General features: G+C 39.4%; 1 protein-coding gene across 1 annotated transcript in view; it reads right to left on the reverse strand.

Annotated features, from left to right (window-relative positions):
• LOC121321936 (uncharacterized protein KIAA2012-like) overlaps positions 1 to 24,250 on the reverse strand; it is a 42,679-nt gene extending 18,429 nt beyond the window's left edge. Inside the window, exons 1-13 of the mRNA XM_041261326.1 lie at positions 24,006 to 24,250; positions 22,839 to 23,159; positions 19,773 to 20,075; positions 14,664 to 14,814; positions 12,696 to 12,869; positions 11,434 to 11,630; positions 10,966 to 11,149; positions 10,310 to 10,446; positions 9,773 to 9,950; positions 8,907 to 9,119; positions 5,370 to 5,546; positions 5,120 to 5,251; positions 4,231 to 4,299 (exon numbers count right to left, since the gene is read on the reverse strand). Of these exons, the coding sequence (XP_041117260.1) occupies positions 4,231 to 4,299; positions 5,120 to 5,251; positions 5,370 to 5,546; positions 8,907 to 9,119; positions 9,773 to 9,950; positions 10,310 to 10,446; positions 10,966 to 11,149; positions 11,434 to 11,630; positions 12,696 to 12,869; positions 14,664 to 14,814; positions 19,773 to 20,075; positions 22,839 to 22,943 (2,020 nt within the window). The 5' untranslated portion in view covers positions 22,944 to 23,159; positions 24,006 to 24,250. The remainder of the gene's footprint in view (positions 1 to 4,230; positions 4,300 to 5,119; positions 5,252 to 5,369; positions 5,547 to 8,906; positions 9,120 to 9,772; positions 9,951 to 10,309; positions 10,447 to 10,965; positions 11,150 to 11,433; positions 11,631 to 12,695; positions 12,870 to 14,663; positions 14,815 to 19,772; positions 20,076 to 22,838; positions 23,160 to 24,005) is intronic.

Here is a 24,250-nt window from a genome sequence, read left to right on the forward strand (position 1 = left end):
CTTTCTATAAATAAGTCAGGGCACTGTTTAACCTGTTTCATCGTGGATCTACCCAGTAGTTGCAGTGAATCTGATATCCAGGTGTTTTCCACACATGTTTATAGGGCTTGAATTATTAAAAAAAATAAAATGTGCAAGCTAAGAAAGAAGCTGGAACACCAACTGCAGGAGCATGCAGAATAAAAAGTGCTGAGATGCATGTGAGGCATTCACAAATGACTAATCACAAATGTAGGTCCATAGATGATCTTGGAAATTATTAAGAACATACTGCTGGCTATTTTGGATATATATATATATATATATATATATATATATATATATATATATATATATATATATATATATATTTATTTTTTTTAATTATTTTTTTTAAGTTTTCATACATGTCAAACTTATATAAAGGGATTTTTATTAACCATTTCAACCAATGATGCCAAGACAGTCTTCAGTTATGTACACTAGTTGGCTATGCATCTCAAGAGTATGCTAATTTTGTATGTTATAGATCCTTCAGTGCAAACCAACAACAAGAACAACAACAACCTTTGATTAAAACAGCCAAAGCCAAGCATTACTAAAAAAGGTACATTTTCAATTTTGATGAGCGCATATATATACAGCTCTGGAAAAAATTAAGACACCTGTGGCAGGCTGGCGAGTGGATAGAGGCCCAGAGACAGACTGCAGTTCAAAAAAATAACTATTTTATTATAAATAAACACAAAAATGAAAGGGCACAAGGGCCAAAACAAAACAATTTAAACACAAAGAAAGACAAAAAGCAAAATTTACAAAAATAACAATTTCCAGGCTGGGCAATGCCTTCACTGGATTCAAACTTTCCAAACAACCAAAAAAAACCAACCTGCTTCCTCAGCTCCCTCTCTCCAAATGAGAAGCAGAGGCCTCCTTTTATATCAGGTGGCTGGGCGCTGATTGATCGTTAATCAACCTAATCAACTAATCAACCCCAGCCACCTGAACATAATAAACCCAGGCAGGTAGGGGAAATTAACCCCATCCCTGCCAATTTAAAGGGCAGAGCTTTGCTCTGCCACAACACCACTGCAATTTTTTCTTAAATCAGCATCTCTACATGTATGGCAGCCATTCCATTCTAGTGTCTGTTGAATTCCAACACAGGCACACCTCATTCTACTGAATGAGGTACTGATTAGGGGATCACCTGAACCAAATCTTATTTAACGAGGAAAAGTATAAAAACCACTCCTGTGGTCATCACTATCCTCTTGCAATAGGACCGGCTGGATGGCAAAACAGTGCTAGTAGTACCTCAAAAGTAATTGGAATAAAAAAATAACTACCGACCATGCCCAAAGAGTTGAAAAGGGAAGTTTTGAGTGAGGAAAAGAAGGGTTCAAGTCTGGCTTTACTGGTAGAGGGATACAGTGAGCGTCAGGTTGCTTCCATCCTTAAAATTTCAAAGACGGCGGTTCATAAGAACAAGGTCAAGCAGCACACATTGGGGACAACAAAGCTACAGACCGGCAGAGGGCGAAAACGACTCTCCACTGATCGGGATGACCGCCGACTCATTCGAATGTCACTCAGCAACCGTAGGATGACATCAAGTGACCTACAAAAAGAATGGCAAACGGCAGCTGGGGTGAAGTGCGCGGCGAGGACAGTTCGAAACAGGCTCCTAGGGGCAGGGCTGACGTCGTGCAAAGCTAGAAAAAAGCCCTTCATCAATGAGAAGCAAAGAAGAGCTAGGTTGAGGTTTGCAAAAGACCATAAGGATTGGACCATAGAGGACTGGAGTAAGGTCATCTTCTCTGATGAGTCCAATTTTCAGCTTTGCCCAACACCTGGTCGTCTAATGGTTAGACGGAGACCTGGAGAGGCCTACAAGCCACAGTGTCTCGCACCCACTGTGAAATGTGGTGGAGGATCAGTGATGATCTGGGGGTGCTTCAGCAAGGCTGGAATTGGGCAGATTTGTCTTTGTGAAGGACGCATGAATCAAGCCAAGTACAAGGTTGTCCTGGTAGAAAACTTGCTTCCTTTTGCTCTGACAATGTTCCCCAACTCTGAGGATTGGTTTTTCCAGCAAGACAATGCTCCATGCCACACATCCAGGTCAATCAAGGTGTGGATGGAGGACCACCAGATCAAGACCCTGTCATGGCCAACCCAATCTCCAGACCTGAACCCCATTGAAAACCTCTGGAATGTGATCAAGAGGAAGATGGATGGTCACAAGCCATCAAACAAAGCAAAGCTGCTTGAATTTTTGCACCAGGAGTGGCATAAAGTGGCCCAACATCAATGTGAAAGACTGGTGGAGAGCATGCCAAGACGCATGAAAGCTGTGATTGAAAATCAGGGTTATTCCACCAAATATTGATTTCTAAACTCTTCCTCAGTTAAAACATTAGTATTGTGCTGTTTAAAAATGAATATGAACTTATTTTTTTTTGTTATTTTGACCAGTTATCATTTTCTGCAAATAAATGCTCTAAATGACAATATTTTTATTTGGAATTTGGGAGAAATGTTGTCAGTAGTTTATAGATATTATATAAAGCAAAAATGTTCATTTTACCCAAACACATACCTATAAATAGTAAAACCAGAGAAACTGATAAATTTGCAGTGGTCTCTTAATTTTTTCCAGAGCTGTATATATTGAAGAGATCCGGTTAGGTTTAAACCCAGCTGTCAGGGATATTCCCTGCAAGGACGGAGGAATAAAGTTGGATATGCTCATCTGCCTGAAGAATCTTTATTTAGAAAGTGTCAGTTTCTGATGAGGCCCCGAAAAGGGTGGTTAGGAGGAAGGGGGTCAGGTTTCTGACTAGTGACAGGATAAAGGAAACAGGCAGCAAGGTTGAGAAAACACAGGGCCTGTCAGTCAAAAACTCAAGGCCTTGGATTAGGGCCTAGCCGGGGAGATCAGATTTCACTGTTAGGGATACCTCACTAAGTGAAAACAGAAACAGATGTTGAGGATTCAAAAAGACAAGGGGGGGTGGGTTCAAAAAGCAGACAGTTCTAGCTATTAAACATAGTTGCCTTCTGTAGACTCAGTTCAGTTACATCATTTCAAATTCAAGAAACAAAAAGCCATTGAACTCATATGGTACAACGGAAACTGACAAAGCAGTTGACAGTACATAAACTATAATAGTGATCTCTGGAGAAACACATATAAAAAGCTGCTATCAGTATTTTAAAAATGATATAAATGTATCCTACTTTGAAAATGTATATAAAGAAGATATATTTGTAAAAAGAATTGTGCTCGTAAAGTGTGAAGGATTGATTGCCCCTTGGGTTTGTGAAGCGCACTGAACGCTTTTGTTCCTATGGACTCCCCTGCCCCCATTCCAGTAATACAAGTACATTCCCAGACTGAATAAATAAACAATGCAGTTTCTTAATATTAGAAATCTTCAAAAAGAACAGGCTCTAATTCATTTTTTTAGGTTGAACCCCAATTAGGGTAGAAGTGTGTCTGTAGGAAATAGCCTGTGGCTTCACTAATTCCAGGAAATATTGTGCTTTGGGAAATTTTAGGTCTATTCTGGTATTGGGATGTCATGTTTGTAATTGAGTTGTTAGTGTGTGCACAAGCAACAGCAGGGCTTCTGTGAGTGTTAACTAGAGTTAAGAAAATGATCAACAGGGGGCCTATAAATCACATGAAGAATAATGCTGAATTCGCAGCAGATATTTCGATGCTTCCAGATTGCACTTTCACATTTGAGTCGCTCATAAGCCACTTAACCCTTTTACTGGCTGAACAGACTTGAAAGTACATTGACTTGAGCACAAAGGTGACCTAGTGTGGGGGTGAAACAAGGGAAAATGTTGGAAGGAAGGTCATTCATTTTCTCTTGCAGGCTGGGGGTGTCTTGAAGTAACATGACACAGTCAGAAAAACAAATCATTACCAGGAATGGCAACGCAACAAATTTGGAGCACATATTACACTGTAGGCCTGATAGTGTAGCACAATAGTACCAGTATGGTACCAAGGTTTATTTGTCAATACCATTGAAATGATGAAAAATGTTCCCACTGTGGTATCTACCAATGGCTTGCCCCTAAGTACAGAACCGTTGCATTGCCACGACCAAGCGCTGCCATCAAAGACAATTTCTGAATGAATTAAAGGGATGTCCCATTGAAAAAAAAAACCTTGTCTGTGAAAGCAGCATTAAATGAATGGTCAAATTATGAAACTCTTTGCGAATGACTGACCTCCGTCTTGTTGTAGGAATCTTGTCCACGGCTGCTCCATGCTGACACCAGGGCCCAGGGTTCCGAGCCCTGAAAGGAGGCAGGCAAACCTAATGAGGGATACATGCCTTTCCTCTTTGTTCTCTTTTTTGACCCATACCAATCAGTAATCTCTCAGACAGGAGCAGCAGGGCGCACCCCTCTGCCTCCCTCTCTCCCAGCTGCCCTCCGAGGGCCTTGTGGTTCCCCAGTGGGTCGAAGGTCATTGTCAGTCATATCATGTTCAAAGCTGTCATGGTTTCAAACGTTGAACAATTACGTCCAACTTTTGACAAACTGGTTAATCCTATTCCTAATCACGATGAGGTATTTTGAGATTATATAAGGATAGTTTAATGTTATAATTAAAAGACAATTTACAATAGGCACCCTAAAAAATAATTAAGGCTGGACGGATGTTAAAGGTGAAATGTTGGTCTACCTTAATTTTATATATGTATTTTTTATTTTTTGGTACCGAACATTTTACAGTTCAGTGTTTTAAAGTTATGGATGAACTACATAAGCACCCTGGACTTCACGTATGCATTAATTTCTATAAGAATTCCCAACCTGTTGTCTGGGGAATGTCCTATTTTGAATGTTACCTAACAGTGTTAGGTAATTGCTATATCAGTAACTAGCACCTAGATCTAAACATATATATGAATGTACGAAGCACAATCTATATTTTACTCACTGACCTCTTTCCCTTATAAAAGTTTCCCCAAGTTATACTACAGTAAAAACATTGCAAAATGTAGTAAGGCATAGTAAAAAACATCATAGTGATTTAATTACATTTAAAACCCTTCTGTGAATTGCACAGGTTTACCAGTTTAGACTTTTAAAATGATATAAATGTTCAAACCTCCATTTTGAGTGATGTCATCAAGGTGTAGTCCTACGCCGTAATCTGGAATGTGTCCCAGAAGAGATAAACGGATGATTTGCCCATCAGGACCCATGATGAGGCTGCCCACTGAACTGCCTTTGTAGCATTCTTCATAGTAAATGAAAAATAGCCATGAAATCATGTTATCAGAAATATATGGAATTTCTTTTTAAATAAAAACCAGCAGGTACAGTAACACAGGCCTAATAAAATAAAAAGTTCTCACCTCTCAGCTCCTCTGGTAAACTACCCCTAATGACGCCTGTGGGGATATCTTTGGAGTCTTTGCTGTTTGCTTTGAAACAGGCCATGCTGCTCTGGTGACCAGGACCCTTCCTACCAATGATAGGAGGCAGAAGCCCCAACATGGGACCACCAGCCAGGCAAGCGAGGTTCTCTTCTGCTGGCAAAGAACAGGTAAAAAAAATTGGCACGTTGCAAACACTAAAGCACTGTTTCTACTTGCCACTGGGATTGTTCTGAAAGTTTTTTGAAATCAGACTCGCTCATTTCCATCAGCAACAGATGTAGATCAATTGAGACTTTTCAGTCTCAGTTAGGACTGCGGGCTGGCAGAACTAACTCATCCAACTAATCTCTCCAACTAACAATGATGGTAGAAGTTACCTAATGAGCCTCCAATGCAAAGAGTAGGAGGTGCAGGTTTTAAATCTTGGACTGCAGGGGGAAAAGCAAGCTGAACAAGGCTGTGAATACATTATACTATCAAAGAAATATTGGAGGCTGGTGAATTAATTATAAATAGCTATTATCAGGCGAGGCTGGCCTTAGAGCTTCTGGTGCCCCAAGCAAGAGTAGGTTATAATGCCCCACTTAATTTTTTTACTTTGAATGATCTTGAAAAAGAAAGTTTTTACAAAATTAATGCCCCCAATCGTTACTCTACGTTTACGTCATCATAATAGCTATTATATATATATATATATATATATATATATATATATATATATATATATATATATATATATATTATATATATATATACATGTAACACCACAGGGCAGTTAAACTAGGTGCCCTCACAAGACGATCAATTCTCAAGTATACTGTAGTGAAATAGGATTCTGTAGCCTTGAGTAAACATAATCGGGATCATATGTCAAGTTAATTACATACAAGGACCTGTGTTGATTGTTTTGATGTATTGTTCTCAGTGATTGAGCACCACTGACATTTGTATAATGTATTTAGACTGCTGATGCGTGGAGGCACACTTTTGCTAATTGTAATCATATCGGTCTGCTTTTAAGAATCAACCGCTTATAAGAATCAAATCATCCGGGACGGATGTGATTCTTATAAACGTGCAGTGCATGGCCAGTCCAAATCTGACAGTGTACAATAAAACTTTGAAAAGGAGGGAACATGTAAAAATAAATAAAGAATTTGAACAAATTGGGTAATAAATAAAGGAGTTATGGCCATATATACAAAAGGGACCAAAAGTAAAAAAAATAGAAAAAATAATTATGGCCATATATAATTAAAAATATATATATATATATATATATATATATATATATATATATATATATATATATATATACTATATATGCATCGTGCCAGAGACCACGATCATGTGGTGCAAGACGGAACTATTCATTATGGCTTCAAAGCCATTCAAGAGACTACCATGACTAACCCCAACAGCTAACTGTTATCTGAACATGTGAGCTTACTACACTGAAGTAGGTCATACAGCCCAGCAATAACATTTTAAAAACACTTGTATTTACAGGGTTCTGCCGAGGCTCAAATACCGAAAATACATGAATAGGACATCGTTGGAAAGTCTCAAAGCTCGTCTTTCAAGCTGTCCTTACAAAGTTAACACGCAATGCTCCTGTGAGGACACTGCACTCTGATCAGCTATCGTATTATTGTTAATAAAACAATGAATAATCCTCTCCCTGCACCGAAACCCTAACCTTCAGGTCAGTGTTGTGTAATTAATGCTAATGTTTTGGGCTGAACTGATGTGACAGGACACAATGATGAAAGGTGGCTGTTTAGGCTCCAGCAGGAATGGAGTTTCACATTGCAAAATGCAAACAGATAAAACCGCTGCTGCATTATGTCATGATATTCAAACATGACTTGAAAACGGCCTCAGAAATTCAAATCCAAAGAAACTCGCAAACTACGAAGCTCGGTAGCTGCTTATCAGTAGCACTAGTACTGAAGCCGGGTGACTGACGGTTGCCAGGGAAAATGTTGTTATAGATGGTAGTGCAGTTGTTGGAAAAATTATGATGAATTAAATAAATTTAGAAATGCAAGACAGTGATGCTTTTTCAAACAAACAAGCTCACAGCAACCTGCACTACTGGATGGAGTCTGGTCACCCATCCAGTGTGGTGCCCCCTTTAGCCTGATGCCCCATGCAGTTGTGTGTTCTGCATGTGCCTAAGGCCAGCCCTGTTATCAGCTAATATTTGACTTTTGGGTAATATCTGGTTGCAGATTGGATTGTAAATTGTAGACTGCAGATGAGATGCGAAACTGGCCTTAGGATTTTCAGAGTAGTTATTTCTCATCTAAACAAGCTATAACATAATGCTTCTGTCATCACATTTATTCAAATTTCAAATGTATTTATTTAACCAGGATAGAACCCTTGATATATTCATCTCACTTTTCAAGAGGGTTCTGCCAAATTATAGATTAAAATGATGAATGAATGATAAATGTGTTAACAGACATAGGTGCAGGGTGGTGCTATCTTAACTAAATGGTAGTTCATTGGCATTTTGGTGGTTAGAATTGAAACTATCTATCGATCTTTCTATCTATCTTGTTCAATTCCCATGTTTTTTAAATCCAGTATCATGTTTCAGTTTAACAGTGCTGGTTAAAATACTTCATTCTAAACTTCAATCAATAGATCTTTCACAGTGAAAGACTGAAAGACAACGCTTTGGTAGTATAGGGTTTTTAAAAGCTTGGTATCAAATTTCATATAAAAAGAGAAGCATGTTAACAGTATATATTTCACCTAATGTTGCCATATCCTTTGAGAACAGGAACTAATCCTTCTTGTCATGTTTAGTAACAGCTGTAAAGAAAACTATGTGTTCATTGTTGAAAAGGTGTTTTAAATATATATAAACTTCATGCAAAAACATGGGCATGAAACTCGAGAGGGCTCTTTATATGAGGTAATGCAGTCACCACTGGGAACTATACAAAATGTGAAATACACCATCTTCAATGCAGCTGCTGCTAACTTGTGCGATTAATCGACTTATCTTTTAAATCAAACAAAGCCATAATAACCTAAGAAAAAAGTTTTGCTCGGTATTCTCGGATACAACATTTCTTGTTCTGTTCCACATTAAATGTTTAAAGGTATGATTTAATGATTTCTGAATTGTGCCGGTTGTAACTGTATTCTCCCTGTACAAGTTAGTAAAATGTTAAAATAAGAAGAAAATGAGATTATATATTGTTTGTCATGTTATGTTCGATATCTTCTGACAAAAATACACTTTAATAATATGGAACCCATAACAACTGACCAAATAAGTGTGATGCCAGCTGCCATTGTGCACCACCATTGGGAAGAAAATGACAAAATGCCTGTTCACCATTATCTTACATGTGGTAATGTTATTTGTTCCTAAGATGGCAGCACTCCACAGCAGCGTGACGATGTTAAGCAATTGGAGATGAGAAAGCTCCATCGAAGAAATCTGTGTGGTGGATATTTCTTGTGAGATTATCTGCAACCACAGCAAGTTACCGTGATCATGACTGACTTCTGTGTCCATGTTCTCTGTGGTTCCCATCCCACTCCACTCCAGGCCTATCTCTTTGGGTCTCAGCACAGGAAACAGGGTTGTCCTGGTTGCCTTCTCTGCTGCTGGGCCCTCAGCTCTCGCCTCCATTTCCTTTTCATAGTTTCTAGAAGGGTCAGCTGGTTCTGTCTCTCTGTTATTCTCATGATCCAAAACACCTGCAAATGATTCAAATATCAGTGACTTACACTTTTCCTTAACTACTCTAGACAGGAACCAACTCTGTGTGTGCTGTGGGGGACAGAGTACACCCTAACACCCTGAAAAACAAAATGTTCTAATTTATAAGTCAGTTCGTGGTATGTAGGGTGTCTCTTTCTGTATAAGAGATATAAGAGATGCCATCTGTTGTAGTTCTGGATGCTCAAGAGAAGGCAGCCAGGACAACCCTGTTCTATATATATATATTTTTTTTTTTTCAAAAAATTTCGTAGTCACCAATTATTTTTTTTATTATTTTCTCCCAATTTAGAATATCCAATTATTTTTAGGCTTTTCATTGCTGCCACCCCTGCGCTAACTCGGGAGGGCGAAGACGAACACACGCTGTCCTCCAAAGCACGTGCCGTCAGCCAACTGCTTCTTTTCACACTGCAGACTTACCATGCAGCCACCTCAGAGCAGCAGCATCAGAGGACAACATAGCTCTGGGCAGCTTACAGGCAAGCCTGCGGGCACCTGGCCAGACTACAGGGGTCGCTAGTGTGCGCACCACTATTCAGAACAAGTGATAAGAGACAGGTAAAATATAGTCATTATAAGTAATTTAATGAAAGGTCCTCTGCTTCTGTGTTGGGCACATGTTACATACCTGGATTGAAGTGTATTCTCTGTCTGTCGTTCCTTTGCAGCAGTAAGGGAAGGATGAGAAGCTCTTTGGGAAGCTCTGTCTCATGCTGTTTCTTTCTTGGTGGCCTGTGAGCCCCGGCAGCCTCAACTAGGGACGGCAGGTTCAGTATCTCAGGTACGGATTCCTTCAGTGGATCTGTCTGAAAGTATAGAGATGAACAAGGCTTAAGGTTGGGACTCTGTGTGTTAGCATGACAGCCCATTGAATCAAATAGAAAAACAGGTACTGAATGCAAAAAAAAAAAAGATTCAACTGAGAAGCTAGCTCTCCAGTCAAAAGTCTTATTCTTATGTCAGTGCTAGAGGGAAACCATTACAAGTGGCAAAACCCAATTAAGCTCAGAGAGTGGTCCACATGTGAACATGAGCCATGGTGGTCAAATACCATTCTCTGCCACCTTACAAAGTGCAACAGAAAAAAGGGTTCTTGGCTAACTAGACAAAAGGAAGCCAATATAAGCACTTTAACGGTAATAAAACATGAGTGATGACTACCCACCTCTTCTGCTGTCTCCTTGTCTGGGCCAAGTCCAAACAGCATGCCCGATGGAACAGGTGGGAGATGTACTTCGGCATAGCAAGAGTCGTGAAGAGTCGTCTCTTTTCCTTCTTTCTGCTCAGACCGGCCTGGTTTTGCTGCAAAGGTGTAACAGTGAGGTTATTAACACAAAATAAGTAACATGTATGCCACCTAGATGTTTCAGTTAATAAACCAATAAAAGTGCTCTGAAAAGTAAAGTGTGACAGAATGAAAAACACATAGATAAATTCAGAGATTAATTTTGTCTCCAGGCACACTTGATGCATCCTTAAGTTATAGCTATTATATGACAAGTCCTTTGGTCTAACTTATTTTAAGGTCAGTTAAGTGCAGCTTCCACTCTGAATTTGACCTCAAACCGAATCAGTCATTCAGTTCAGCGAAGGCTGCTATGTTGTTAATGGACTTGTAGGGTTTCATATTTCTGCAGGACAACAAGATTGGAATATGAATGGAAGTGATTAGCAGAGAGAGTAGTAGTATAATGCATTTTAACACTACCACCCATGTACTACAGTGATTGTGTTAGATGCCAACGCAAAAGTAACTTAAAGTGGCACTTCACTGTGCACTGTGGTATCTACCCTATTATATATCGATCTTACTGTACTCACTGCTGGTGCTTTTCCTCCCGCCAACCAAAGTGCCCCCATAATAGGTGGCGTGTGATCTCTCACAGTGGAGCCAGGAGGAGTCAATGCTAGTCTGCCTCAGAGAGGCCTGGCTGTCCTTGTAGAGCTTCTGACTCACTGGGTTCCATTCAAATACCTTGGCCTGAGAAACCTGGACACCAGAAGCCTGAAATAAAGAGCCAGCAGTGAAAAAACGAAACAGCCAGCTGTGAAGAGTCAACGAAAACAAGACACATTCCTGCAAGACACAAGCTGTGCATACTCAACTGGGGATTGAAAAGCAAGAATACTCGTAATTCAGATTGTGTTATAAAGCAATGTATTTATTTTTTTTTTTACTTTAACCCTTAAACAAAATGCTCCAAATACTGTCTTGCACAGAAAGTTAACTACTGAACATTCAGTACACTGACTGAAACGCAAGCGCACTGCAGTGGTAATCTCCAGTACCTGATTCTCATTAGCATTGTGGGCTCTCTCTTCCTGGTTTGTGGGTTCGGTCTCACTCTCGGGGACAGGGCTCATCCCTATGCGGGGCCCCGGGATCAGAAGACTGTTCTCTCTCCTCTTCGGCAGATTTTCCATCTTCTGCTCTTCCAAAAGCATGCCTTTATTTCTTCTGGATTTTGGCAGAGGCTTGGTTTGCCCTCGAAATTGAAAACAACAAATGATATTGATTCAAGGTTCTTTAAACAGAGCCACATCTTCTGTCAGACAACTAGCACAGGCACAACACTACGGGTTGTGTTGCCTCCATCTACTGTTCAACCCTTTAAAATTGGAAGTGCACAGAAAAGATGGGTGCAGCTTCATGGCTTAATTGCTAAAACAAAGGGAGATGTGACACAGAAGACTAATCTCCTTATAAATAATCAAAACACATGACTCCAAGCCCCAGAGAAAAATACTCACATTTCAACAGAGAAAAGTTTAATGAAATCACATCCTAATGTATAAGTTACTCAAACATGTTTTTCTTAATATATAAATAAATCAATACATGTTTTAATTAGCTATGTAACTAGCGGTTTAACTTGTTTATCAGGTAACAACAGTTATAGTTTATCGCTGCGTACCAAGGTAACGAAGGACAATGCAGAGGTGTATTCAATTAACAGGTAATAAAATACTCAAGTCTTAAGACATGGAAGTGATGTACCTGTGGAACTGAATAAGCTGTTCAGAACAACAGAGACCCATTCACTTTTCTTATCCCTCATAACCAGCCAATGCATGTCAAAATCAATATACAGCACTCTCCGACTAGCTTTGGGACAGTATTCAGATACAGGGTGTGGCCCTATACAATCCCACTTGGAAGGTAACGGAGACAGTCGCTGTTTCATTTCTGCAAATGTCTTCATTTGTGTTTATTACAGCCTTCATCAATTTGATTTAAAGTTCATACGGGCATTAAAACAATAAGCTGTCGACAGAATAAATCTCAAGCATCCCGCAGAGTGTTTGGTAATGTGGAAGCTTTATATAACAAACCCATAACACTATTATTTGTTTATTTATCTTCTCGACAGTGGATGGCAGAACTTAAGTCAAATCAGCAAGGCAGTATCTGTGCTAGCAATGCAGTATGATTGACCAATCAATACGAATGCTAGCAAGTCTGCTTATCAGAGAAAGAAGCATTCAAAGTTCATAAACTTGCTGCGTGGAGAGCTGTAATCTAGTGATGAAGTCATTATAAATCATAATACCAGGTTTAGGCAGACCCTCACTGTCTTGCCAGCATGGATAACCCTCATGAACTGTCTCAAGGGTTGGTAGGCATCCTGGGAGTGCTTTATAGGGCCTGGGAGCAGTGGAGAGCTCATACTGGTAATTGTAGTTTCCTGAGTTCTCTGGATAGGAGAAGGGGTCACGGATACTTCCTGCGAAAAACAAAAAGATAACAAAAAACATTGAATGGGGTGTCTCTATTGGGATTCAGCAAAGCATAAATTACACAGAGCACCTGGAGCTCTGAAAAGAACGGCTTGCAAATACATTCAGGGCTGACCAAATCCGACACCAATGGACTTTTACAATGAAGTGTTCAAAAGGCGGCTCTTAATATTAGGTTTCAATCTGCAATCAATTTCCAGTGAACATGAAAGACAGCGCTCACAGTCTCTGTTTACCTCTTTGCGTCAACGCCTTGAAGCTTTGTTTTTCTTCTTCTGTTGCGACGCCTTTTTTGGCAAACGATAACTGAATGATTGAAAGAGTTTAAGGAATGTAATTTATTTGACATGATTTGTTGTTCTACACAGCTGACGCTTTTAAGGTGAAGAAAGGTCAAAATTAGAGATACAGAAGCACAATATATTCCAGTAGGTAGAGTAGCTTAATATTGTTTTAAAGTACTTCCAATGGAGATTTTTGTATAACACGCACCTAGTGGACACACGTTTGTAAATGTACATGTACTGCAATAAATATAGTAAAGGAAAAGCCAATTTGAATTTTCTGTCAACCAATTTTCTGCATCCCCCTTAGGAAGAGTACCACAGTTGTCTTTTTATTCTTTCTAGCACACGGTATGCTTGACTAAAGATGCTGTAATTGTTAGAACGGGCCATCAAACAGGGGAACGACCCCATACACATCCTGGCCTAAAGGTCAACAGATCGGCCTCCTGTCCATAAGGCAATGCTTGTTCTGGTGGACTGAGAGAGGTTGGGTAGGGGAAAAGAATGGAGCACCTAGATTACATAAGGCTATTGAAACAGTTTAAAGAAGAGGAGGGTAAGAAAGGCAAAGAGTGAGACAGTCTGTTGTATCGATCACAGTCCGAGGCATGGCCCCCAAGTAACATTACACCTGTGCATTGTTCTGTTTCCAGAAAACAGGTTTTACTCTGAATGGATGATTTTGATGGATCCCGAATTTTAACTGTAATATCATACACTCACCAGAACATATTTCTTGATTATTATACTTACTGTCTAAAATGGCTTAATACAGTAGAACATCTTTATCCAAACTGCTCTCTTATCTGAACTTATTGAATGTCCAATTATACAAATCATGTTGTTGCAAAATCTAGTCAAAAACACTTTCTTGGCTATCTGGACACAATGCAGCAGTTTCACAATTAGAAACATAGTGGTTCATTTCCCATGATGCTGCGCTGAAATGTTACTGAACAGACTGCAGGGTTTAAAACACAGTGCATTATTTTCCTGCTTTGTTGTATGTATTCTTGCACGTATCATTTTCAACATAATTGCGATTGTTTTTATATTTTTATTAACATATCCCTGGTCATAAATCCGTTTTATATCGGTTATACATAGAGTCTTCCTGTAAAAACATCTTCTAAATTCACAACATCGGCTGCTTGACTCCAACCTGTTCAATCAGAAACATTTAATTTGTTTCCACAACTTCTTTCACAAATTTGGATTGGTTCATCTGTCAGTCATCTTTGCCAGGATCCTACCTGCTCACTCTGGCACAGGGTCAGAAGGGCGGGAACAGGTTAATAAATATGCATGACTTTATGTTGAAAAAGGTATTGCATGAATACGCACAACAAAGCAGAAACTTAGGGTATGTGATGTGTTGTGTTTTAAAAACTTAAAGCGTCTTTCTTTCCCAGTTATTTTCTGAAAGACTGTAAGGCCACTGTTCTAACAATCAGCAAAGATGGCGGCAGCAGTGCCCTTGTGACGGGGACTTACCTGTGTCTCCGAGCTTGTGCATGGTGTTGGGGTCCCAGGTCTGGGAGAGGAAGGCCAGGTACCTCTTGGTAGAGTAGCCTGGGCGGATTTGCCTGTCCCCCGGCTCCTCACTAAGGAAGTGGAGGAAAGGCTGGACCTCGTGCTGACGTTCCTACCAGGAACAAAGATAAACAAACCTAGGCATTACCATACAGGCCTTTACTTATCAAAGCTGTGTACTACTAAGAGGTTTATACTGAAATGAAAACACCATATTGTATAGTATTTCTAAAAGAAATGTAGCAAAGCTGACAAACATTTAGGCTTGAAGTTTTTCCCATTCTAGTAGAAACATTTGTCCAGGACTTATAGTAAATCAACATATTCACCACTGAGTGTTGATATTATTTAACATTTTTAAATTTTTTTTTAGTAACTGCCAATTATTTTATTATTTTCTCCCAATTTGGCATATCCAATTATTTTTAGGCTCTGCTCACCGCTATCACCCCTGCGCTGACTCGGAAGTGGCGAAGACGGGCACATGCTGTCTTCTGAAGCATGTGCCGTCAGCCGACCACTTTTTTTCACACTGCAGACACATCGTGCAACGAAGATTGGCCTACTTGTGCTGTATGACTCACCCTGCGCACCACGAGGCTGTGCTTCTACCAGATGGGCCACTCGGGTTTTTTTTTTAATACCACCTGAGAAGTGATTTAACCGTTGAATTCAGGTTTTGGGGTGTTTTATCAGTATTTATTGGTTAAAAATCTGAATAAATATATTTTATCGAAAAACTATGACGAAGGTCTCATAGAAAGATCAATACTTCTGTTCATTTCTATTTGCTGAGTTGACAGCGAGTTGTAATCCTGTCACAGTTTTGGTATTTGAATCACAGCTGGAGGGAGCTGCCAGAATGGTGATCTGGCTTGGGACATCAGGCCCATGGACGGTTCTACAGTTTCATCTCCCCTTGTCTGTGTCTGTCCAACACCCACTGCCTCAAACAGACACATAGCAAGATGTTTCATTCTCTTATAGACACATATTTATAGTGTTGCGGCAGTGAGGCTGCCTGTTGGATTCCTGAAGATCTGGCTTTTAAATTTCAGCTCTGAAGGTTCCTCTCATATGACCCCTGGGGAGAGTAACTTCATCTCCTTGTGCGTATGTCCCTTACAGGCCCTAATGAACACTCCTTGACTCATTCTCACTGCTTACTCCTGCTGCCTCCCATTGCAAATACATTTTTAAAAGCCAGTACGCATTGTTTGGTATTTGGGTGGGGATTGCTGCCAAAGTCTTTTCTCTTTTCTGCACACCTCTATTAAATCTGCGGAACGACATGCTGAACACCACTTGTGTGTAAATGAATGTCTCTCTTAACCAAGTTGCTGTTTTCTGTATTTTGGTAATAGTGGCAGTTGAGAGGGCTTTTTATTTGCAAGTGTCTTGTTTGGACAGTAGGAAGTAGGTGTGGACACAGATCTCTAATGAACAGTTTTAAAAAAAGAAGAAATTGGCAACAATATGTACAGCAACTAGTGAGAATGACATATCTAAAAAATAACATTCTAACATTGACATCATACTAACATCATAAAAAGGGTGACGATTTAAATGGCACTCATAGCTATATGTCCTTTAAGTAATATATTCCTAAAGATGAAATCCATCACACACTGGCTTGGGCAGTTTAAAGGCTGCTTGTTGAATTTTGTAGGGTACTTGCAAAGCAATAACAATAGACAATAGTGGATTTGGGAATTTAAATCTATATCATTATCCTATTACATTAGGAAAATAAACGTCATGATAAGTCACAACCTGTTTTTTTTTTTATAGAGTGTTACAGTACTAGATTTCAGAGGTTGATCAAATTGCCCCCACTAAGTCAAGTAGAGTACTGTTTCTGATCCCATTTAATAAAACATTTGTATTAAAGCCCTTCACCTTTTAAGGACTTGAAACAAGTGGTACAGTAGTAATAAAAGTGTGCTCATGTACTGGAGATCATTCTAGTTTAAAGTTAAGCATGTAACTGTGGAATGGTTTAGCTAGTCCACAGTGAAAAAGAAAACAAATAAAATAAATACAGAGCAAGAAATTAGGTGACTTTGGATTTGTTTTTGGTTATGTCTACCGCTTTACATACTAAATTGAAATATTTGGAGTCATTTGCTAGCACTTCACAAGAAAAACAAAAAACAAATGTTTTTTTTATTTTTTTTTATCGTGTTTTAGAAAATTACAGACACACTTGTTGTGAAAGCCTAATGCAAAACCATTTTTTTTTCCATTTGGAAAAAAGTTCAACCTTATTATCTTCGCTTTCTAAGATTACCTGTTTATTTTTTTGGTTTGACCTCCTCTCTAATTCCTCACGCCTACATTTGAATCGTTTATAATTGATTCTGTTGTCTAGGTAATCTCAACATCTTGTTATTGTTGCCGGTTCCTCTTGCATGAAATTACATCCCAGACACAGGTTCCATCAACAGACCAGTCTTTTGGAGTGCATCCTATTCTTTCAGAAACCAGAACAATGCACCAGTGTACTGTTACCTGTGGCCAGGACCACACAGTGATTGCATGGAATTGAAAAGGCTTCATCCTCTAAGAATGATTTAATTAAGGAATGATGTGTTTACATTCTGAAGCCAGCAGATCATGCTTCTTGGAAGGTTCCACAGCTGAAATCTAAATCGAGATGAGCCTTCCTGCACGCAGCACCAGATCATGGCCATTCTTCCTTGTCTTTATCAGACTACAATCTTCATAGCCAGACAGGGAGAGCAGGTGAAGGCATTTTTTATAGATACAAAATATGCCTTGCTTTTGTCTGTGCTTTACCCTGCTTACCTGTGATTCACTAAAATAAAAACCATTCAGAATTAACATCATAAAAAGGCAAAGGGACAATGACAAAAAAATAAGATCACTAATGACAATTGGAACCCAGGTATATCACACAATGAACTATACTGAGTATGTCCTTTGTGAGTATGTTTGCCTCATTCATAGAAAATTAACTAACTCACAGCATTAATCTGGTTACAGGTAAGACATTATGAAATATGTTATGTTTCAATTATAAAACTGGCAAACACCATGGGAGCTGAAGTAGAGCTTCGTTTGAAACTCCAGAGAGCTCTGTTTACTACATAAACTAAGTGAATGAGCACCTTTTTCTTGAAACCTTCCAAAGAACACCAAAAGGGCTTTAAGGGTGATCTCATGGTGATATGAACATAAAGAAACATTCAAGACACAATTTGTGGCCTTCCCTTCAGTGTGATAAAGTCTTTGAGAAAATATTGATATGATCATTAAGACAAGCCTGTGCAAGCAAAAGAGTTTATGGTACACCGATGCCTTATCTTGCAGATCAAAAGTTCCCATCTTCTGGGATTGTAAACTGCTAGATGTGTTTGTTTTACTCTGTAGCTTTCTAATACGGTGGTCATTTATTAGTCTCGCTTCTGGTGGGGGGCGTGGGGTCGGTGGGTCGGGGTGGGCTGTGGGGGGGGGGGGCGCCTTGGGGGGGGGGTGGGTGGGTGGGGGAGGGGGGGGGTGTGAGGGGGGGGGCAGGGGACAGCAATGAAGTCATCTCGGGGGGGGGGGGGGGGGGGGGTTGGATTGGGGGGGGGGGGGGGGGGGGGGGGGGGTTGCATTGCGTTAAGTACTCTGGGCATTGAATTAGGTGGTACATGTAACAATTCTGTTCAATTACAAAAGATTTTTCTGAGTTGTGAAAAAAGAAATAAGAAATTATCCAACAAAAACACCAACAAACAAAATCTCATCAATGCAAGTCTCAGCGACCCTCATGTGAAAACTTTCCTGCTACGACTCAAAAGTCAGAATGCACCGTCAGATATAGTTTATGATCACAATTCCTGTCGGCAGATGTCATAGCCTGGGAGACTTGGCACTTCTTTATTGTATGGGACACACATTTGCATGCTTTAAAGATTTAAAGCTGGCAATGCCAACTACATTTGCAATACCACAATAACCACATCCAGACTACTGGACAGATATTTGTGGCATATACAGCAATTTATCTTAAGTGTTATTATTATTATTATTATTATTATTATTATTATTATTATTATTATTATTATTAGTATCGATATTTAAGGCCACTGAAATATACAGTAATTATATTCAGTGATCCTGAGTGAATATTTTTATTACTGGATGTCATTTTGAATCTATCTTGCATTCATTCATATCCCGTGACAGGATGACCAGGTGAATCACACTGTTCCACATTACACCACTATGCTACGCAGATGCAGAGCTTACACAAAGGCAAGTAAAATATAGGTTTAGAAAAAAAAAAAAAAAAACAGACCCGAATCCCATCCTACACAGTGGAAGCCCTGGATGGTACACGTTGTATTTTTCAAAGCTGGATGTTCTGTCAGCATTCTTCACTGGAAGAATCCACAACCTGCCCAATATGTTTAACTGTTAGGTACAGAAAGTAAATGTATTCTTCCTGGCTGGCTTCTGTATAAGATCCTGGGGATTTAGAGCCACAGTGACTGTTCAATAAGAGAAAGTCTTTAATCCAACGACACAAACAGATTCAGCCCACCTTCTTTCCTGGCATCTCAATTGTTCCTCAGTGTGTAAGCCTTTGTCCAGTTTGGCTCATTTATTGACCTATTCTTCTACCTAATTTGCTGCCCAGTTGGTTGATTGCCCAAGTTGGCCTGGTCTCTATGGTTACCAATGTTAAGCATTACAGTAGGCTTAAAATGTTTCTATACAACCATGTTGTTGCCTAAACAACCATGTTATACAGAAAATAACAACACCACAGCTCATTTGATAATTTGTTTTATATGTCTTGACCACAATTATTTCCCTAACACAGAGGTTTTCAACAGGTACACACATTGGTATTTCTTTTACAATGAACCAATACCAGCTTGGGACCAAAAATATCTGTTTTCATAATATAAACCCTACCAGTATTGGAATGCAATAGATATTTACTGTGTGTTTTAACATACTATAGTTATCTATCATTTACTTCATGTGCTTTCACAATTTACTATGCTTTTGTACTGCAGTAAACTTTCATAAGGGTTGTTCCTGTTACTGACCAACCTGTTTGTTCCCATATGCCAAGATGGCTCCCGTCAGGTCCCTTAGGGTATGAAGCTGCAGTTCCATATCTCGTCCATACCGCCCATGGCCATGCAGGCCTTTCCTCTTCCTGCCTTGCCCTCCAGGATGCCATGATGACAGGGCCAAGTCCTCCGAGTACAGGATAAGAGGCCCTTTCCTCGTGCTGTATGTTTTAGGGGGTGCTGGTTCAGGCACGTAACACTCTGGATTAAATAAATCACGCCGGTTTACAATTTGGGGTAACCGGATATAATCTTGCTGGGATTTCCAATTGAAATAATCCTACAAAAAATAAATACATAAAATATTGTACAATTATTTTTGTGGAAAGGAATCAAACTGTGAAAAGTCAGAAACAAAACCACAGAATTCAAAAACTTTTGTGGTTTTCTTTTATTTATTATTAAAAGAACATACAATCCAACACAAGGCAAGATTCCAGTATTTATTTCCTAGAAACAGAAAGTGCAAACTGGGCACATTATGAGACATGGGACTAAAAGAACCCTAAACCTAACCCTAACCCTAACCCTAAGGGTTATTCCTGTTGCTGACTGGCACATATGTTTGTATTACGATTTAAATGCACACTGTAACAGAAAAAAGAAAAGTTACTGTAAATGGAAATGGGGGTCTGTGGTAAGATGGCTTGCAGTTGACGTCAGACCAGGAAGAAGACACTCAGGACTGGGCTTTGAAAGCGCTGCTGCGCGTTTAATAATAAATAAAATATTTAAACAAAACAAAATGACCTGATGGCCAAAAAATACACTAAACTCAGTGAACAAACAAACATCGCGCTGGCTGAAATCCAACACTAGTAGCAATTATTTTATACTTTTAAAGTTCTTCCTCCTCTCTCCTATTCTCCACTCTGAACACCAACCTCAAGTGAGTGATTTGTGCCTGCTTTTATGGAGCTGCACATAAACTAATTTATGCAATCCCTGTGCCCACATACACTACCGGTCAAAAGTTTTAGAACACCACCATTTTACCAGTTTTTATTGAAATTTAAGCAGTTCAAGTTCAGTGAATAACCTGAAATGGTACAAAGGTAAGCGGTAAACTGCCAGAGGGTAAAAAAAATCATTTAGGTTACCAAAAACAAAAAAATAATGTACATTTCAGAGTTATACAAAAAGGCCTTTTTTGGGGAACAAGTAATGGGTTAACAACTTAAAGCTGTTCTGCAACAATGGAAGTAAATTAAGCCTTGAAAGTTGATGCTAACAGTTCCTACAGGTGTCCCAACTTTTGTTGATTACTTACAAACCCTCTGTCTGTATAAAAGCAGTGTTGGAACAGACTGTGTTACTACACCCTCTTAAGCATTATTTGGACAGTATTGTACTGCAGGAAGTAGTATATTGCTATCATAATGGCAAGAAAAAGGCAATTAACAAAGGAAGACAGACAGACCATTATAACCCTTAAAAGTGTAGGTCTTTCCTTTAGAGAAATTGCAAAGAAAGCCAAGGTCTCAGTGAGTACAGTTTCCTACACCATCAAAAGGCACTTGGAAACTGGAGGAAACTTTGACAGGAAGAGGTCTGGCAGACCCAAAGTCATAACAGAATCAGAAGACAAGTTTCTGAAAGTCAACAGCTTGCATGATAGGCGGCTCACAGGACAACAGCTTCAAGCACAGCTTAACACTGGTTGAAGTAAGCAAGTCTCAGTTTCAACTGTGAAGAGAAGACTTCGAGCTGCAGGTTTGACAGGTCAAGTGGCAGTAAGAAAGCCATTGCTAAGATGGCAAAATAAGAAAAAGAGGCTTGCTGGGGCCATGAAGCACCGCCAGTGGACTACTGAAGACTGAAAGAAGGTATTATGGACCGATGAGTTAAAATTTGAAATCTTCGGTTCATCACGCAGGGTTTTTGTACGCCGTCGAGTAGGCAAAAGGATGGTTCCTTGGTGTGTGACACCAAATGTCAAACATGGAGGAGGAAGCGTGATGGTCTGGGGCTCTTTTGCTGGATCCAGAGTCGGCGACTTGCACAGAGTGAGTGGCACCCTGAACCAAAACGGCTACCACAGCATTTTGCAGCGCCATGCAATACCCTCTGGTATACGCCTAGTTGGTCAGGAGTTCATCCTACAGCAAGATAATGACCCAAAACATACCTCCAGGCTATGTCAGAACTACCTTAGAAGAAAAGAACAAGATGGTAGGCTTCAAATCATGGAATGGCCAGCCCAGTCTCCAGACTTAAACCCCATCGAGATGGTTTGGGATGAACTGGACAGAAGGGTGAAAGCAAAGCAACCTACAAGTGCAACACATTTGGGGGAACTTCTGCAGCAGTGTTGGGAAGAGCTTTCCGAACAATATTTGATTTCCATTGTAGAAAGAATGCCACGAGTTTGTTTGGCTGTTATATATCTGCAAAAGGTGGCTGCTTTGATGAGTCAAAAATTTAGATTAAATTTTGTTAAACAAAACAATTCCATGATTTCTTTTTTTATCTCCAATTGTTTATTTGTTCTATGCTTTAATTTCAGAGTACATTGAGACATTAAACTGAGTACATTTCAATAAAAACTGGGAAAATAGAGGTGTTCTAAAACTTTTGACCGGTAGTGTACAAATACACATTTTAAATCACCTGTGCTACTTAACCCAAACCATACCCTGTGCACCAATACATACATACAAACAACACACCACATAAAACACAAAATACGCACAGGGGCGGAAGTACCCAGCCACAGAACCATGCGATTTATATAGCATAGCAAGGTCTATGTTAAAATCACACCCATTTAGCAGCAATTAATGAAGCTTAGAGACAGAACATGTATGCTTTTCAGTAAATAAAGAAATGCATTAACCAGCTGTGGTCTTGATTGGTTACCAATAGGAAGATCTCATACAGAGCTTACTCTAATTCTGTTAACTGCAAAAGCAAAGTATAAATGGCATGTATCAAATTAGATAAATACAGCTTGTGCTCTGATTTTTTCAAAGAAAAATATATGAATGGGTTAAGCGGGTTTGACTGTAATGTGGTTATGCCATTCTGCTTTGGTATTCCTTACCTCTGGTTCAAAATAAACCTCCAATTTCCCCTGGTCATTGTGAACCTCAGTCTTTACAACTTGAGCACATCCACGGCTGAGGAGTGATAGCGTGGGCTCTTTCATTTTGCTCTCCAGGCTTGTCCTTCACCTTTGCATGCTCTTTATGTGCTGGAAGCCCTTCGACGGGACTACAAATATCAACCGTTTTGATTCTTTCTGACTCCTCGGTCTCTTCCTTCAGCTCCGTTGCATGGATCCTGACCGGCAGATGGTTGACAAGGTTACCTGGAATGAGTTCTGAACTCAGTTGCGAACGCCTCCCCCAATCTGCTCTCAAATCTGAAAGAATCAAAGTGATCAAAACATAAAGGGTCTGAAGCGAGGCGGTTTTGGTGTGATGAGTTGCATCAGTAATACTGTCACTCAAACATTAAAAAAAGGCCTAGCGGTTCTAAATGGAAATGTCGTCTAACCAGGCAGCCATAAATTTTTATACAGGCCTTTGAACAAAAACAAAACAATTAAATAAATAAATAAAGTAACACGTTTTTAACACTTTATTTTTACGACACTATAAAGCTTTTCCTCCACAGTAGTGTGTGACAAATGTAGGTAACATCTTTAAACAAGGAACTCCGGCTTCTTTCCATTCAATAGAAGGTAGTCAACACTCACATACTGCTGAATGTAGTTGTAAGGGCATTGCCTCATCTAGTTAATTAACCATTATTTCAGTAAGCAATTCAGGCCAGCGACGAACGCACTAATTATAAGACCAGGTCAGTTATCTTGCAGGTATAGCTTCAGAGGGTATTACTGCTATTATCAACTATACATTTTTTGTAGAACGATATATATTTTTAATATGTTTACTTTTGTACTGGATGACATTAGGATGCTTTAAACTTAACCACTGATGAGAATTTCAAAATCCTAAACTTGCTCTACTTTATTTGTAATAAGTTTTATACTATAAAAGAAAATAATTTTCACAGGACTGTGTTCATAGGTAGTTGATAAAGGCAATTGTAGCAAACAGACACACATACCTACAAACGTATACTATAAATGGCAATAAACAAAATTTCAACGTAACATTAAATAATTTAGCTGCCATTTCTAGTCCTGTAGCTTGGGGCTGCAACAGCAAACTACAACACATGAAGGAAAGCACACTTGTCTTACCCTCATTCCACTCAAGCGCAGGTTGGTATAGTCCCCAGTAAATGCAGATCACCTGTAATGAAACTCGCAGTAAGAAACCCAACTGTCTTAGTAGGAATTTTGTACTAAATTCTCCTTGTTTTTTCAAATGTCCTGTGGTCCAGTCATTTTGCTTTTGCTCCTACATTGTTGTTTATGTTGTTGCCAGCTCTTAGCGCCTAGGAGCACCAGTATGCTTCCCCTATTGTGCTGAAAGTGTTTTTCTG

This window comes from Polyodon spathula, chromosome 10, assembly GCF_017654505.1.
Source record: "Polyodon spathula isolate WHYD16114869_AA chromosome 10, ASM1765450v1, whole genome shotgun sequence".
NCBI lineage: Eukaryota > Metazoa > Chordata > Actinopteri > Acipenseriformes > Polyodontidae > Polyodon > Polyodon spathula.